The sequence below is a fragment of the Tupaia chinensis genome, unplaced genomic scaffold, assembly GCF_000334495.1.
Source record: "Tupaia chinensis unplaced genomic scaffold, TupChi_1.0 Scaffold000255_1, whole genome shotgun sequence".
In the NCBI taxonomy this organism is placed as follows: domain Eukaryota; kingdom Metazoa; phylum Chordata; class Mammalia; order Scandentia; family Tupaiidae; genus Tupaia; species Tupaia belangeri.
In genome coordinates this window covers 2,053,785-2,069,687 of record NW_006159735.1, presented here as the reverse complement: position 1 = coordinate 2,069,687, position 15,903 = coordinate 2,053,785, and the positions used below count along the sequence as shown (strand labels likewise).

Here is a 15,903-nt window from a genome sequence, read left to right as displayed (position 1 = left end):
CCTACATTTCTGGGAAGTGTTCTCTGAGCACCACAACTTTGGTCCGGATACTAGAACACCTTGGTTTTATGCAAATTCTTGATAAGGACAACTTAATTTCTTGACCTGATTGCAAAAGCACTTACAGATGTAACACATGATTCCAAAGTATGGTCATGCTGAGAAAAACAAAAAGTAATGGCATCATATGACTCTTCTAAGTTAAATTAGATACCTGGATTATGAAATATGAAAATGTAGTATTCAGCAGAAGAGTAATATCTTAAGAATGATATATTGGCAGTTCATACCTAATCATCCTTTTGAATTGTTTATGTAAATTTTTTAAACAAAAATTTTCCCTCATTCCATAATATCCAGTTAACAGAAAATTTCACTTTAGCTCCAAATTGTCTACATCTTTTTTTGTAAATTTTCTAGAGGGTACATGCACTCACCAGAAACAGAGCAAGGGAAAATGAGAAAACAACCCACTATGGGAGACAGTCACTCTGCAGTCCTTTCTCCACTTCTCTTTTCAGGATTTAAGCATGCATACATGCACATGTTCATAGCATGTTTTTCAAATGATCCAGTGCTGGACTCAAATAGTATAGTCAGCCATGTAGGATCCAAGCATTATAACCACCACACCACCAGCTGGTGTCTGCATTTTAGAATTTTTGATGAAGAAACTTGGCCTGAAATATTAGGTGATACTTTTCTTACTTTTTCATTATTGTGCTTCTGAAACTTATCTCAAACTAGGTGACAGGTCTAAAACTTTCTCTGTTTTACTCAAACTATCTTACTCCTGTCTCCTGTTTCCTTTCCTTTTTTTCTCTTCTACTCTTGTGTTTCTTCAGTATTGAACTCACTTTGTTCACAGTCATCTCATGAAAAATTAATCTGATTTTAAGGGCTTGGTTGCCTTCAGGTCCAGGAAGAATAATAAAAACAAGACTGAATTTGTGTACAACCTAAGGAACCATTTAAATAGTATGTGTTTCCATCTTGATTATTCTAAATTAGAGATTTCAAAAGAAAATTGCATTTCTAATGTGGGCTTGTTAAAAGATAAAGGAACAGGGATGACAGTTGACATGGTGGTTAAGAGCACTGGAATCCCACATGGCCAACTATGGTTCGAGTCCTGGAGGCTTGCTTTCTCTCTCTTTTTCTCGCTTGCTCTCTCTCTGGTCAAATTAAAATAAATGAATAAGTAAAAGTTAAATAATCATTAAAAAAAAAAGATGGAGCTTAGGTGTTTGTTTTTTCTTCCTTTGCAATATGGAAAATAGAAGCAGTCCATTTGAGACTATTGGTATTTGTGGAGAATGGTGAATTTGTATTCATGATTCATATGAAGCTATTTAACTTGTTTTTGATGTCATAATCATTTCTCAATGTTTTCTTTAAAGAAGAACCAGAACTTTCATTTACTTCCTTTGGCCATTTTCAGGAAATTAAAGAATGGTTACCAAATCTTACTTTCACTTTCTACCATAAAAGTGATGGAATATGTTAAATAATGTAAAATAATGTAACTGCTAAATAAATAAACCCTACTTAGAAGTAGGAATGACATTGATAAACACATCTGTATTATATGTCATTTTTAAATCATATGTCATTTGAAAGAACTATTTTAGTTGCCAAAACAGCACGAGTCTCTCTATCTGGCTTATATAGTTACGATTTGATCATTTTGGGCAGCACAATTAAGTCTTAGCATCCACTGCTTCTGTCCATAATTATGTGGCACTGGAGCACCAGCCAGAATAAAATGACTGCCAATATTTCAACCGTTACATAGGGAGAGGGTATCTTATACTCTTGCCACCTTTGTTGACATTTATGCACATCCCTTACATAAGTCCTGTAATAACACAATGTACTATGATTTAGTAGTAGTATTTCTAGAGTCTAGTAATTTGGGGCAAATATTTGAGTCCTGTTGCTTGTCTGCTGGCATCTGGACCAATAATTTGAGGAGCTGCCTGAGAGAATTTGGCTCAAGAAACAACAGATATTTATAGCCATTTTTTCCTCACTCATTTCCTTCAATCTTGACCACAGCCATCATGACACCACTACCACAGTTTCAAAAACTGTGAGAGAAATCTTGTCCTTCCATATCCATCCACCTCAGACTCTTCTTTTTGGGATGAGTGGGTTTTTAAAAAGAAAATGTAAATTGTAATTGCCTAAGCCTTTTGTTACGAAACCGTTGTAAAGTACTTCATTCTACAGTATTTCCCTTTGTAATTTGCCTCCATCTTTTTCCAGATTACTTGAGTTTTTTTTATTTTTGTTGTAATCCTCTAGATTGTGGAAGGTATGAAACAAAAAAGATGGAGTATTGAAAACGTATCCTTCGGTTCTGGTGGTGCTTTGTTACAGAAGTTAACAAGAGATCTCTTGAATTGTTCCTTCAAGTGTAGTTATGTTGTAACCAATGGCCTTGGGGTATGTTCAGCTTTTATTCCTTTTGTGTTCATACTTTACTTTGGGTAGATGGAGTGTGGTTACTGAGTGCAGTAGTCAAAGAATGATATATATATGGTCCTGGACTAGTAATAACTTATCAGGTACATACTCACATTGGCTCTAACAAGGAAAGAAAGAGGTTAATAACATGACTAAGGAGGAAAAAGACTGAAAAAATAAGGTGAAAAGTTGTTTAAGACAGATAATGCATGTCAGTCAAAAATTGGTCATATTTGAATGGGAATGTCAGCTAACCTAGCTGTCCTGTGTTATTGATAAGTATGGGTATTGATAAGTATAGAATCACTGTCAAAACAGTATTTAGGAAGCTAGTGTGTGAGGTTCAGACTGTGAAGCCAGAATCATGTTCTGTAGTCATGGAACAGGTAGGCAACTGAGCTATATAATACCCTGTTCTTCCATAGCCTCTTGAGAGCTGGGGAGAAGTCTAGGGAGCAAAGGGCCAGGGTGCACCTAGGTGATTCCCTGCTTTACTGTCTTTTTCTTTGGAGAGTGCTAGGGTGAACACATTGTTGCTTCTCGTTCTGCTGCCATTGAAGGTTGCCTCTGTGATGTTTTGCCTCCTCCCTTGCTGATCAGGAAATAAAGCTTTCTGCTCTTGTGACAACAAGATAACAATAAAAAATAATGAAAGTTTATAAAATAGAAAAAGCCTTTACCTTAGTAATATCCTAGTTTTGCTTTTCAAAGATTTTTTTTTTAATAGTATATGTGTGCTATACTTAGCAGCTTAAAGGCAATTTGGAAAAGGAGATAATCCTAAAGGGTCCCATGTTGCTATCCCCACAGACTTCCTACAGATGAAGTATTAGGTACTCTTCAGTGGTTAAAAAAAATCCAAGATTTAGGTTCTATTTATACCTTTTTTCCATGCAGATTAGTGTCCTTCAAAACAGACTGAAGAGTTATTTCCATAACCCAGATATGGATTGCATTAGTTATACCTAGAAAGTGCCTTAAAAGATTAAAAAAAAAAAAATACGTGTAGAATTTAAGTTTTGTGGACATTTCTGATAATTCATCTATTTCTCTTCATTTGTATTTCAGATTAATGTCTTCAAGGACCCAGTTGCTGATCCCAACAAAAGGTCCAAAAAGGGCCGATTATCTTTACATAGGACAGCTGCAGGGAATTTTGTTACACTTGAGGAAGGAAAAGGAGACCTTGAGGAATATGGTCATGTATGTACCTATGATTTTTTTAAAATAATTTGTTTAATTTTATTTATTCACTCATTTATTTTAATTTGATCAGAGAGAGATACAGAGAGAGAGAGAGAGAGAGAGAGAGGGAAAGTGAGAAAGCAAGCCACCAGGTCCGGTACTCGAACTGCGGTCGGCCATGTGGGAGTGTCCAGCACCTTAACCACCACGCCACCTGCTGGTCCCTCATTTTTTTTTTTTTTTTAACAGTGGTAGGTAGGCTATCTAGATTAATAAAGGTTTTACAGTATAATTGTTGTTTTTTTTTTTTTTAAATTATTTTCAAAGGAATATTTTTGTGGAAGGCAAAGTAGTTTTATTTATAAGCTGTGTAGTTGCTGACCTGGCCTACCAAAGAAAGTTTTCTCACATAGTAGTCACATGGTAGTGACTGATGACCTACTAGACCTTAATCTTATGCCCCTTACCAATAAACCCTATCTGAAGAAGCATAGTGAAGAATACTTGACAGGATGCCATCCTTAGACCTCTCAGGCATGGTGGTTAAGGCAGCTGGATCTCACATGGCCAACTGCACAGCTTGAATTATGGACCCAGCAACTTGATAAACACCAGGCACGTGTGTACGTACCCAGAACCTAAGAAGAGACTAGAGAGAAAGGATTGTAGCGTGGCCATCCCTCACAGGGGGTGCTTGCTCACTTTCCCCTCTCCCCTCCTGTCTCCTGCAAATACACATACACTATAGCAATTTAAAAAAAAAAAAGTTATTTGTGTTACAGTAAGACTTCCATGATTTTTATTTAAAAGGGAGGGTATCCAAATTCTAAAATGATTTTAGAAGATAATTCAACTTCCTATGGGTTGTCAGGAAAGTCATGATGCATTTTTGCATAGGAAAAAGAGAAAAATATGTCATGACTTTCCAGATAAACAGTGTCTAGTTCACATGGTTTTCCGTTTTTGTTTTGTTGTTGTTATTTTTTGTTTGTTTGTTTTTTTGGGGGGGGGCGGGGAGAGGTGTTTGCTGTAGGGCAGGTGCACTCGCCAGAGAGAGAGAGAGAAATTACCCCCCCCAGGGGGGGGGGATGACCACACCACAATCCCTTCTCCTCTTCGGGTCTTGGGCATGCACGCACACACACCCGGCATGAGTTTAAGTCACCAGGTCTAGGACTTGAACCTCATTTGACTACATGGGAGCCCAGCGACCTGGCCATTACGCCAACTGCTGGTCACAGACATGGTTTTCTTTAATTTCATTTGATTCTCACAGCAACTCTATGGGCCATGAAAGGCAAATTATGTTCTTAGTATAAGATGTGTAAACTAGGTGACTTAATTCAGATTATAAAACTAATAAATAGTAAAACCTTGATGTAACCATGTTTTCTGATTCAAGTCAACCAACTGGAAAAAATTACAGTATGCGGAAGTAGTCCATATGTTCTAATGATCTTTACCATACGAAAGTGTATTATAGTCAAGAACTCCAAAGTTACAACATTTTGGGTTTTTAAACCACTGGATTGGAAAATCCCTTATTTTTAAGGGGTAACTACTCATAGAATATTCATGTTGTCAGAGAAGTTTATGATTATAGTAAACAACATACTAATTACTTCCTATTTTGAATCTTTTTAGTGTGGTCAGATTTTTTGCTTAACATCTTTTCTGTTTTTTAAGGTTTTGAGAGAGTTAGTGAAATTACTTTTTCTGTTCTTTTGAAAAACATATCAAATTGTAAATCAAACTTATATAGCCTGTATACAGTTCTTCAAGTAGATTTCACTTAACTCTTACAGCTGCCAAGATTTTGCTGAATTGATCTCACATGGCCTTAGTTTATCCAGGATAAACAAGGAGTAAAAGCATAAGTGTGACATAAAAAGGCATTGACTTTAAGAGTGTGTGAATGAGGAACCAGCAGTTAGTGTAATGGCTATGTTGCTGAACTCCCATGTAGCTGACCGCGGTTCGAGTCCCAGATCTGGTGGCTTACCAGGCGCATGTGTGCCCAAGATCCCAAGAGGAGAATGGAGGAGAAGGGATTGCATTGTAGCCATCCTCCCTGGGGGTGATTTCTTGCTTTCTATCTCTCTGTCTCTGTCTTTCTGGCAAGCACATGCGCCCTATAGCAAAAACTTCTTTTAAAAAAAAAAAAGAGTGGATGATATATTAGAACATTTGAGGTACTAATGACTTTGTAGTCAATTGTCTAGGGCATTTTAAGAACTGGAATCAGCGTTCACTGATAGGTTATATATTTACGAAAGAAAGTGCCACAGCTTTAACAGTGTAATATAAAGCAATACAATGACAGAAATATTAGATAATGTCATATGCTCCTCAGTCCTCAGCCTGAGGATGGAAAATTGGGGTTATTTAAATAGATATTTCAGAAAGAAATTAGAGGCAGGTAACTTCAGTGAGACAGGAGTAATTTTGCCACATACAAGGAGAATTTAGTCCTGATTCTCTTAAATCTTTGTCACCTTTGTATGGATCAAGTAGATTACATCTATCTGTGACTTACGGAAGATACACAAAGTCTTTAACTTAGTCACTGTGTATCAGTTAAGAAATCGATACCTGTTTTTATTTGTTATGAGTTTGATTTGGGCCAAAATTCAGTGACTAGCAAAGTTATTAAGCTTCCAGGTTGATGAATGTAATCAGTGTTAAGTCTGTTGTCCAGGAATAAGGGAAGTTTGGTAGGCTTTCCTTGCTCTACTGTCAGTGATGATTTTCAGTGACAGTTATATCAACAACTCTCCTGGGCAAATAAGCATCTTTCACCCAAAGGTCAGCTGGGTTTTTTGTTTTTCCTTTAAGAATATTTAAAAGTTAAATACTTCTACATAGCAGCCAACTAACGATTCGCTATTTTGGAAAGTACCTTGCTCTCTACACCTGCTCCACTAGCTTTGTTATTATTCAGTTTGAACACCGTCAATAACCCCGGGCAGTTGATTGCTTAGTTGGTTGTAAGTCTAATCATCAAAGTATGATATGCAATAGTCTCTGAAATGATCATTACATTTACATTTACACAGGATCTTCTCCATACTGTCTTCAAGAATGGGAAAGTGACAAAAAGCTATTCCTTTGATGAAGTAAGAAAAAATGCACAGCTGAATATTGAACTGGAAGCGGCACCTCATTAGGCTTCGTTTTGGCTGTGTGTATGTATACGTGCATCTGTGCATGTATACACCTGTGTGTGTATGTGAAATAATGTTTATTGTACAGATGTGTGAGGTTTCTTTGTGTTTTATGATACATTACAGCCAAATTATTTGTTGGTTTATGGACATACTGCCCTTCCATGTTTTTTCCTTTTTGCCAGTGTTTAGGTGATCTCAAATTAGGAAATGAACTTAACTATGTAAAAGATTAATGCTAAAGTAAGCTTTTTAGGGCCCTTTGCTAATAGATAGTAATTCAATCTGGTATTGATCTTTTCACAAATAACAGTACTGAGAAACTTTTATATATAACTGAAGATCACATAATACAGATTTGCATAAAATTATCATGATTGCTTTATGTTTATATTTAACTTGTATTTTTGTACAAACAAGATTGTGTAAGATATATTTAAAGTTTCAGTGATTTAACAGTCTTTCCAACTTTTCATGATTTTTATGAGCACAGACTTTCAAGAAAATACTTGAAAATAAATTACATTGCCTTTTGTCCATTAATCAGCAAATAAAACATGGCCTTAACAAAGTTGTTTGTGTTATCGTACAATTTGAAAATTATGTCAGGACATACCCTATAGAATTTCTAACCTCACTGCCCCTTGTAGAATATGTATCATTCTACATTAAAGAAAATAATGGTTCTTACTGGAATGTCTAGGCACTGTACAGTTATTATATACCTTGGTTATTGTATTGTACCAGTGAAATGCCAAATTTGAAAGGCCTGTACTGCAATTTTATATGTCAGATATTGCCTGTGGCTCTAATATGCACCTCAAGATTTTAAGGAGATAATGTTTTTAGAGAGAATTTCTGCTTCCACTATAGAATATATACATAAATGTAAAATACTGACAAAAGTGGAAGCAATGTATTTTAAAGTAATTACATTTCTGAATTTATTTTTCATATTCTATAGTTGGTATGGCTTAAATGAATTAACTGGAGTGGGTAGTGAGTGTACTTACTTCAAATGTTTTGATTTTGTTATATTTTTCAGTAAGTTTTTTAAAAAATTAAATTGGATATTAAATTGTATGGACATCATTTATTAATTTTAAACTGAATCCCTGAAAAATGCTCAAGCTAGTTCTTCAATGAAGATCCCCAATGAAAAGCATGATGGCATGAGTTTCATCATAAAGTTGTCTAGATTCAAAGCGTTCAAAATGTTTTAGTGATTGCTAGATTCTGGATCAGTCTTCATGTCTGCTAGAGACCAGTTCCTTTCTTTCACATAATTCTTTTATATATTTGGGTCTGTTCTTCTGAGGCATAGTAGGCCAGCTGTGGCCACAGGCCAGAGTTGTACTATTCCTTTTTGTAAACACATTACCTATGGCTGCTTTCCCACTACAACGGCAAATTTTGAGTAGTTGCAATAGAGACCAAATGGTCCACAAAGCCTGAAGTGTTCATTATCTGGCCCTTTACACCAAATTACACAAAAAGTTTCCTGACCCTTCTAAGACAAGGAGTGTGCCTTGCAACTTAAGAGAATTGGTTTCCAGGGAAGGGAGGAAGCCAAATAGCAGATAAGGAGCTTTTGGGGTTTTTGTCCTTTCTTTTCTCATTTGAGAATCATTTAAAAAAGCTTTAACAACATGACATAAATTGTGAAATTTTAAAAATTGAAAAGCCATAAATTATCTGTTTTAAACAGTTACATGGGAATATGTTTTATCACTAGAATTAGAGTCAAGTTAGCTTTTTATAAGTGACTTTAGGAAGAGTGTAGGTCCTTCAGATGGTTCTAAACACTTAAAACAATAAGCATTACTTTTAGTAAGAGCCTTCATTCTGTAATCCGTGGTAGAAAATAATTTTAAACTGAGTTTTAAAACTCATTGGTATAAAGATTAGTAATAAAAAGGACATTTATCTTCACAAAACGTGCTAAGGGGCGTATAGAAGAATTAAATATATTAATGTTGATAACCACCCGTAATTTATATTTGTTTAAACACTGGCGTTACACTACAGGCAATAATTGTGTTTTGTGAATTGCAGCAGCTTCAGACTATCTCAGTGGACGCGAAAAGCTGTATATTTGTATGTGACCATAGATTAGGAGGTGGGACAATTCATTCTATAAGCTCTTAGCTACTTAGGTTGATTTCTGAATTTGTCACTAAGCACTACATGTTTGACCATCTGCATTCTAAACATCAAATGGTTGACATGAATGTCAAGTAGACTTCTGCCGTGTGTCTCCCTTAAATCGGCCTAACTCTTCTGGACAAAAGCGAATGGCATAGATGGTTTTTTATAAAGTCAGATTTGCAGTTGACATTAATCAGTCCCCTTTAACTCATGATACCATCAAGTATTTATATTCTAAATAAGAGGTAGGGGTTCTGTGTTAAGATTTAATTTATTTGTACCTTATACTTAAAATGGTTTTTATGATTTTCCTTTCTTTTCTTGAAATAAATTGTTATGAAAACATTTTTATAATGAAATCCATCTTGGAAAATTAGAAAGAAAAATGGCAAGGTATTTATTGTTCTGTTTGCCATAATGTAGAACTCACACAGACAAATATTTTGTAGTTTTACATTCCTTTTTAACTCATTTCAGTGGAGAATGTCAACTTTTCTCCCAAGTTGTATGTTGAATTCTAGTATGTACGCAACAGCAAAGATAAACATGTAATAAACATGGAAATAAAGTTTAGCTCAATTAGTGAAATGTTAAATTTGTGTGCTTTAAGTAATGCTATTTTCAGACCTTTTTTTTTTAAAAGGTATTCCTCCCATTCAAAGCATTAGAGGGTGATAAGGGGAAGGAAGTGTGGAGGACAACTCCAGTTTGTCTGTCTTATACACCTAGATGGATGGCAGTACCTCTGGTTAAGAGAACACAAGATACCAGGTTCTGGGGGGTAAAGTGCACAATTCCTATGTTAAGGCTTGAGATGCCTTGGAGACATTTAAATATGGATACTAAGTAGGTACTTGGTGATACGGATTTGGGGACAGAAGGGGTCTCGGGTATGACTTTGAGATCGTCATTGGAAGCATAGAAGGGGATACTTTTGGAGGGGAGTATAGAGCGGGAATTGGCAAGCCACAGGCCAGATGCCCCCCCTTTCCCCAGGCTGTTTTTGTAAATAATTTTTTGGAACACAGCTATACATATTCATGTAATTATTGTCTTTGGTTACTTTTTTTTTTAATTTTTTTTTTTTTTTGGGAGATTTTTTCTCTAGGGCGCGTGCACTCGTCAGACACAGAGAGGGATGGTCACGCCGCAATCCCCTCTCCTCTATTCTCCTCTCGTGATCCTGGGCACGCACGCACACGCGCCCGGCGTGAGTTTTAAGCCACCGGGTCCGGGACACGAACCGCAGTCGACTACATGGGAATGCAGTGACATAGCCATTACGCTAACTGCTGGTTCCCCGCCTTTGGTTACTTTTATACCACAGTGAGTTGAGTGGTTTCACCCAAAGTATGGCCTGCAAAGCCCAAAATAATTTACTGGCCCCTTACAGAAGTATGCCAGTGGCTACTCTGGGGAGAAAGAGAAGACCTAGGGCAAACCGTAAGAAGTTCTGAAAGGTTAAGTAGCAAAGTGTCAGCAGGGAAGGAGACTGACAAGCAGTAAGGAGATAAAAGGAAAGCCAGAAAGAGTCAGGACAAAAGCAAAGCAACAGTTTCCGCTCAGGTGTTGCATGCTACTGAGAGATCAAATAGAGTGAAGAGTTTAAAACCTCTACTGGATTCAGACACCTGGAAATAATTGAAACCTTAAGAGACAGTCCCATCCAGGTAGCAGAGGCAGCAGCTGTCAGAAGTTACTTTATGCAACTCTTGTGAATTTGGTGTGTGAAAAGAGAATGAGGCAGTAGTGTGTGTGTCTTACTTTCCCCCTCTAATGATTGCTTTTTCTTTGAAAGGGATCCAGAAAAAAGACAGGAGTTGCAAATAAGAGAAGAAAAGGTAGTGCATGCCTATAATACCAATTAACATGGGAGGCTGAGGCAGGACAATCCCTAATTTGAGGCCAGCTTGGTCAGCTTAGTAAGACTATAAAGAAAAGAGCAAAAAGGATCAGTGCTGGGTTCTAGAGAAAGCTTAGACAGAATCTAAAGCACTGGTGGGGGGGGATATTGGCCTTAGGGGATTCTGTTGAGTTATTGGAAAAGTCATAATGTATTTTTTCTGTGTTTTTCTATGCAAAAACGCATTGCAGGGGCCAGCAAGTGGCTTGGTTGTTAAGGATGCTGGACTCCCACATCCATCGCCAACTGTGGTTTGAGTCCCATACCTGGTGGCTTGCTTGCTCGCTCCCTCCCTCTCTCTCACTCTATCCCTCTCTGGTCAGATTGAAATGAATGAATGAATGAATAAAGTTAAAATAGTTTTTAAAAAATACATTGTGACGACTGGCAGGTGGTATGGTGGTTAAAGGTGCTGGATTCCCACATGGCCGACCACGGTTCAAGTCCCGGACCTGGTGGCTTGCTTTCTCACTTTCTCTCTCTCTCTGTCCCTCTCTGGTCAAATTGAAATAAATGAATAAAGTTAAATGAAAAAATGAAAAACAAAAAAAAAAAACGCCTTGTGAATCGAAGGGAGAAAAGAATGGGTACAGATGCATGCTTTGATTTTCTCTGTGAAGGCAAAAGCCAGATCCCGCTAAAAGGTGGTTACACTGATTTATGTCCATCCCAGAGAAAAGCATCATTCTTTGGCTGGCAGTAGAATTCAATTTTGAAAAACACCCTGACCTGTTTTATTTTTTATTTTAGCTATCAACATTTTTATTCTTTGACTTATACTAGGGAATACATTTTCTTAGTTCTTATTGAGGACTAGCTATTGTGCTGACAAATTCTCCCTATGAATTGGCTACAAGTTTAATTCTGAGTAATTCTTCCTGAATAGCTAGAAGAGTTCTACCAAATCTCCAACCCTTTAAGAAAACTTAACCTTCTCTCCCTGTGTGGTACCCGCCTCCTCAGCCAATAAACATGTTTGTTTTCTTGCTTCCTTGGGGACCGCACCCCCTAGTAAAAAAAAAAAAAAAAAAAAAAAAAAAAAAAAAAGAAAGAAAGAAAGAAAAATCCCCTGGATAGCAGCAGCTCTAGTCTCCCTTCTCCCATTCATATCAGACTTGTCAGACTGTGTACATTTACCCTCTGTTTTGTGCTTGACCACCTGTTCATTCATCTTTTTGTCTGGTTCTCACCCTTTATTGAAACAGTGACCGCCTCATTGTCAAATGAATAAATTGAGTTTTTTTTTTTAAGAGATTTTTTTGTTGTAGGGCACATGCATTCACAGAGAGACAGACAGACAGAACAAGACAGAACTCAACCAGGGTTGAGTTTCTTTCTTTTTTTTTTTTGAGGTTTTTTTGCTATAGGGTGTGTGCGCTCACCAGACGGAGACAGACAGAAAACAAAAAATCACCCCCCAGGGGGGAGGGCCACGCCGCAATCCCTTCTCCTCCATTCTCCTCTCGGGATCTTGGGCACGCACGCACACGCGCCCAACGTGAGTTTTAAGCCACCGGGTCCGGGACGCGAACCACAGTTGACTACATGGGAGTTCAGCGGCATAGCCACTACGCTAACTACTGGTCCCAAGTTTTTTCTTAAGTGAGGCCTCTTCTGCGTTTGCCACTGCTAATAATACATTCCTTAAAACTATATATTTCCTTGTCTTCTATGTTCTCGGGTCTTATAATTCTGACTGCCCCTTCTCTTTCTTGGGCTCTTTTCCACACATTCACCTTTTCTGTGTTGGCATGCCCCCGTTTACCTCCATGATCATCTTGGCTGGTGTCAGCCATTCACTTAGACTCAGCTATGAGCTACGATTTAAAGCCTCCAGACCAGACCTCTGATTCTGCTATGATACACTGTCACTCAAATAATCACCCACATGAAGCAAGTCCAAATTTATCATATTCCCCCAACCCTGTATTTCTCCTTATCGTCCTCATCATTTTCCGATCTTATATCCAGTCTCCCTGTACTCTTACCAGAGTAGTTGTGCCAGGCCCCTGCTTAGAGCATCTCTTTCCTTTTAGCAAAATGTTGCTCAGTCCAGCCTGACACACAGAACCCTCCTTGATCTGGCCCACGCTGCATGTATAGCCTCGTGCCCTCGGTTTCTGTGCCAGCATCACTGACCTTACGTGCCTCACGTAATAAATGCACATAGACACACTACACTGTTGTCTGCCATTTCTCTGCCTTCCCATATTCTGACCACTTGGCCAGGACTGCCTTCTATTTTAAGTGATCATTTTTTTGGATGATAACACCATCCCTTTAGATGAACCCATTTTAGGTGATAACACCTCCAAAAAGCCTTCAACAAATCACTTATCTGCCACCCACACCTCACATATCCTTCCTCTAGCCTCTAGGTATTGAGTGTATTCTAAAATAACATTTATAATCTATTAGTCTGTGTCCTATATGAAACATATTCATCTGTATCTCCCACATCAGCATATAGCATATACTCAAATGTCTGGTGAATACATGTCACTAAGATAACACTTCTAAAATGTTTTTTATAATCTCTATAATACTAATACCATGAACATTTTAATAAGTATTTTTTTAAGAATTACTTATTTACTTATTTAACTTTATTTGTTATTCTATAATTTGACCAGAGAAAAAGAAAGGGAAAGTGAGAAAGCAAGTCACCAGGTCCAGGACTCGAACCACAGTTGGCTATGAGGGAGTCCAGCACCTTTAACCACATTACCACCTGCTGGCCCCAATAGATATTTTTTAAAGATGAAAACATTTAGTGTTTTGCTTTTTTTGAAAGGGATAACTTTTTCAGAGTATGATTACATATTACTTCTTCAATTCTTAAACTCATGAAGTATAATCCAGGTGTTTTATCAAAATAGAGATTAGTTAAGGTATTAAAAAATTAAATTATTTGCCTAAGTTTTTCTTGTATGTAGTTTAGTAGTTATTAATTTTCTTAGGTCTTATACCTCTGAGAATGTAATGAGCGCTATGGACCCTCAGGCCTTGAAAAATTCTCTTCTGTAAGTAAACAATTTGCATATAATTTAAGAGGATGTTCCACAGACTCCACATTGCAAACTCCTCCTTTAGTTAATTTCATAACATTTATTAGAATTCAAGGTTCTTTATAGCAAATGTCCTTCCCTTTACTTGAACTTCTAGTTAAGGTTTTTTGTTAATCACTGAAATTATTTTTGGCACAAGGCAAAGTAAATAAATTACTTTTAATTCAAATCGCAAAGATTCTACGGACCTGCACTGTTAAAAGATTCCAAAATCAGGAACCAGCAGTTAGCATAATTACGGCTATGTCGCTGGACTCCCATGTAGTCGACCGCAGTTCGCGTCCCAGACCCCGTGGCTTAAAACTCACGCCGGGCACGTGTGCGTGCGTGCCCAAGATCCCGAGAGGAGAGTGGAGGAGAAGGGATTGAGGCGTGACCATCCCCCCTGGGGGGTGATTTCTCGCTTTCTGTCTCTCTGTCTCTCTCTGTCTGGTGAGCACACACGCACTATAGCAAAAAAAACTCTCAAAAAAATAATAAAAATAAAACACTTTAAAAAAAAAATTCCAAAATTAGTGGCAGTTTTAAATGCCTTCGTCAGATAAGGAGAACTAAGTTTAGGAAATGAAATTAAGAAATCTGACCACATAATTTGGGAAGATTAAGAAGGAAAAAACCAGGATTCACCTATGTAAACCAGCAACATTGTATTTTTGATAAAAGTCATCTCTAGAACTAGGAGATTCTGTTTCCAGAAATGTAATGTAAACAGACTAGATCATTATGACCACCCTCCCACTGAAAACCAAGAAAACTGATAGGTAATTTTATTTTAGGTAGTGTCTTGTGTCAGCTTCCCAGCGAGTTCTATGGGCCTGCGCCACCATGCGCACATCTTTTATACATAGGGTCTCACTATTGCCCATGCCACCTTTGAGCTCGTGATCTTCCTACGATTAAAAAAAAAGGACCTAACATGCTTAGTCTCTCTGAGTTCTGGGATTACAAGTGTGTGCTACTGTGCCTGGCCTTTATGGGGGACTGGAAATCAAACCCAAGTCTCCCATGTGGTCCCAGCCCAGAGATGTGAACACTGGGCACGCGTGGGCCCCGATCCAAGGCTGACTACTTCTAGGGATGGATCACTGCATCAAGACCCCATTGGAGGTGCTGTCCCGTCTTTGCATCTCTATGTATTTTGCTTGTCCATGGAAGAAATAAACTTTTTTTTTTTTTTAAAGCAATTACTAGTTAAAAGTCCAAGTGAAAACCGGACCTGGAGAAGTCACTAAGCACTGATGTTTTTTGCCCTGATGTATTTACCAAACCTGGGAACTCTAGGCTTCAGAGGTTTTCTTTTCTTACTGCCAGAAGGATACAGAAAGAGGGATAGGGTGAAAATAACCTCCCAGTAGGGCAATGGTCACACCACAGTCCATTTCTCCATCCTGCCATGATTTGGGGCACATTTACGCATGCACCTAGTGGGTTTCTCAAGCCTCTGGTGCCAGAATTCAAATGCAGTCAGTCATGTGGGATCTAGCTCCCTCAACCACCAGACCACATGGCTGTCCCTATACTTCAGCTTTCAGGGCCTGAGGACATGGGTAAAAATCAAACCCCCCCCTGCCATTAAAGCTGGCTCCCTAAAGGGCTATACTTCAGAATGAGGATGAACTAGTTGCAACACAAGTCTATTTCCCACAACCCTAGGGAACTACAAGAAAAGTTATTTGATCTTCCCAGAGCTAAGGCAAGAAGAATTTAAGGGGTGATCATGGCGAGCTGGCCCTTAGCAATCAAAATCCATATCCGGGCCTGCCGCGCGGCCGGGCCTGCGTGGCCAGGCTGCCGGGGCTCTGTTCCGCGTTCCGTAGCCCGGGCCGCCTGGTCCCCGCCGAGGTCCCCAGCCTTCCTTTCTCTGGCCGGGCAGGTGAACGGGAGGTGGCGCTGGGTCACGCTGCACATTCGCGCGCTCGGGGGCTGGCGCGTGGTTGCCGGGCCTGTGCGTGGCTGCCCGGCCAGT

At 38.4% G+C, this 15,903-nt stretch overlaps 1 protein-coding gene and 2 long non-coding RNA genes across 3 annotated transcripts in view; 1 reads left to right on the top strand and 2 right to left on the bottom strand.

Moving 5' to 3' along the window:
* LOC114007928 (uncharacterized) overlaps positions 1 to 513 on the bottom strand; it is a 680-nt gene extending 167 nt beyond the window's left edge. The window contains exon 1 of the long non-coding RNA XR_003549498.1: positions 6 to 513. This is a non-coding gene — a long non-coding RNA (uncharacterized LOC114007928). The remainder of the gene's footprint in view (positions 1 to 5) is intronic.
* Positions 1 to 9,561, top strand: part of NAMPT (nicotinamide phosphoribosyltransferase) — a 36,635-nt gene extending 27,074 nt beyond the window's left edge. Inside the window, exons 10-12 of the mRNA XM_006149171.3 lie at positions 2,308 to 2,448; positions 3,538 to 3,672; positions 6,711 to 9,561. Coding sequence (XP_006149233.1) covers positions 2,308 to 2,448; positions 3,538 to 3,672; positions 6,711 to 6,821 — 387 coding nt within the window. The 3' untranslated portion in view covers positions 6,822 to 9,561. The remainder of the gene's footprint in view (positions 1 to 2,307; positions 2,449 to 3,537; positions 3,673 to 6,710) is intronic.
* Positions 1 to 15,903, bottom strand: part of LOC114007927 (uncharacterized) — a 159,311-nt gene that overhangs the window by 13,798 nt on the left and 129,610 nt on the right. The window lies entirely within an intron of this gene.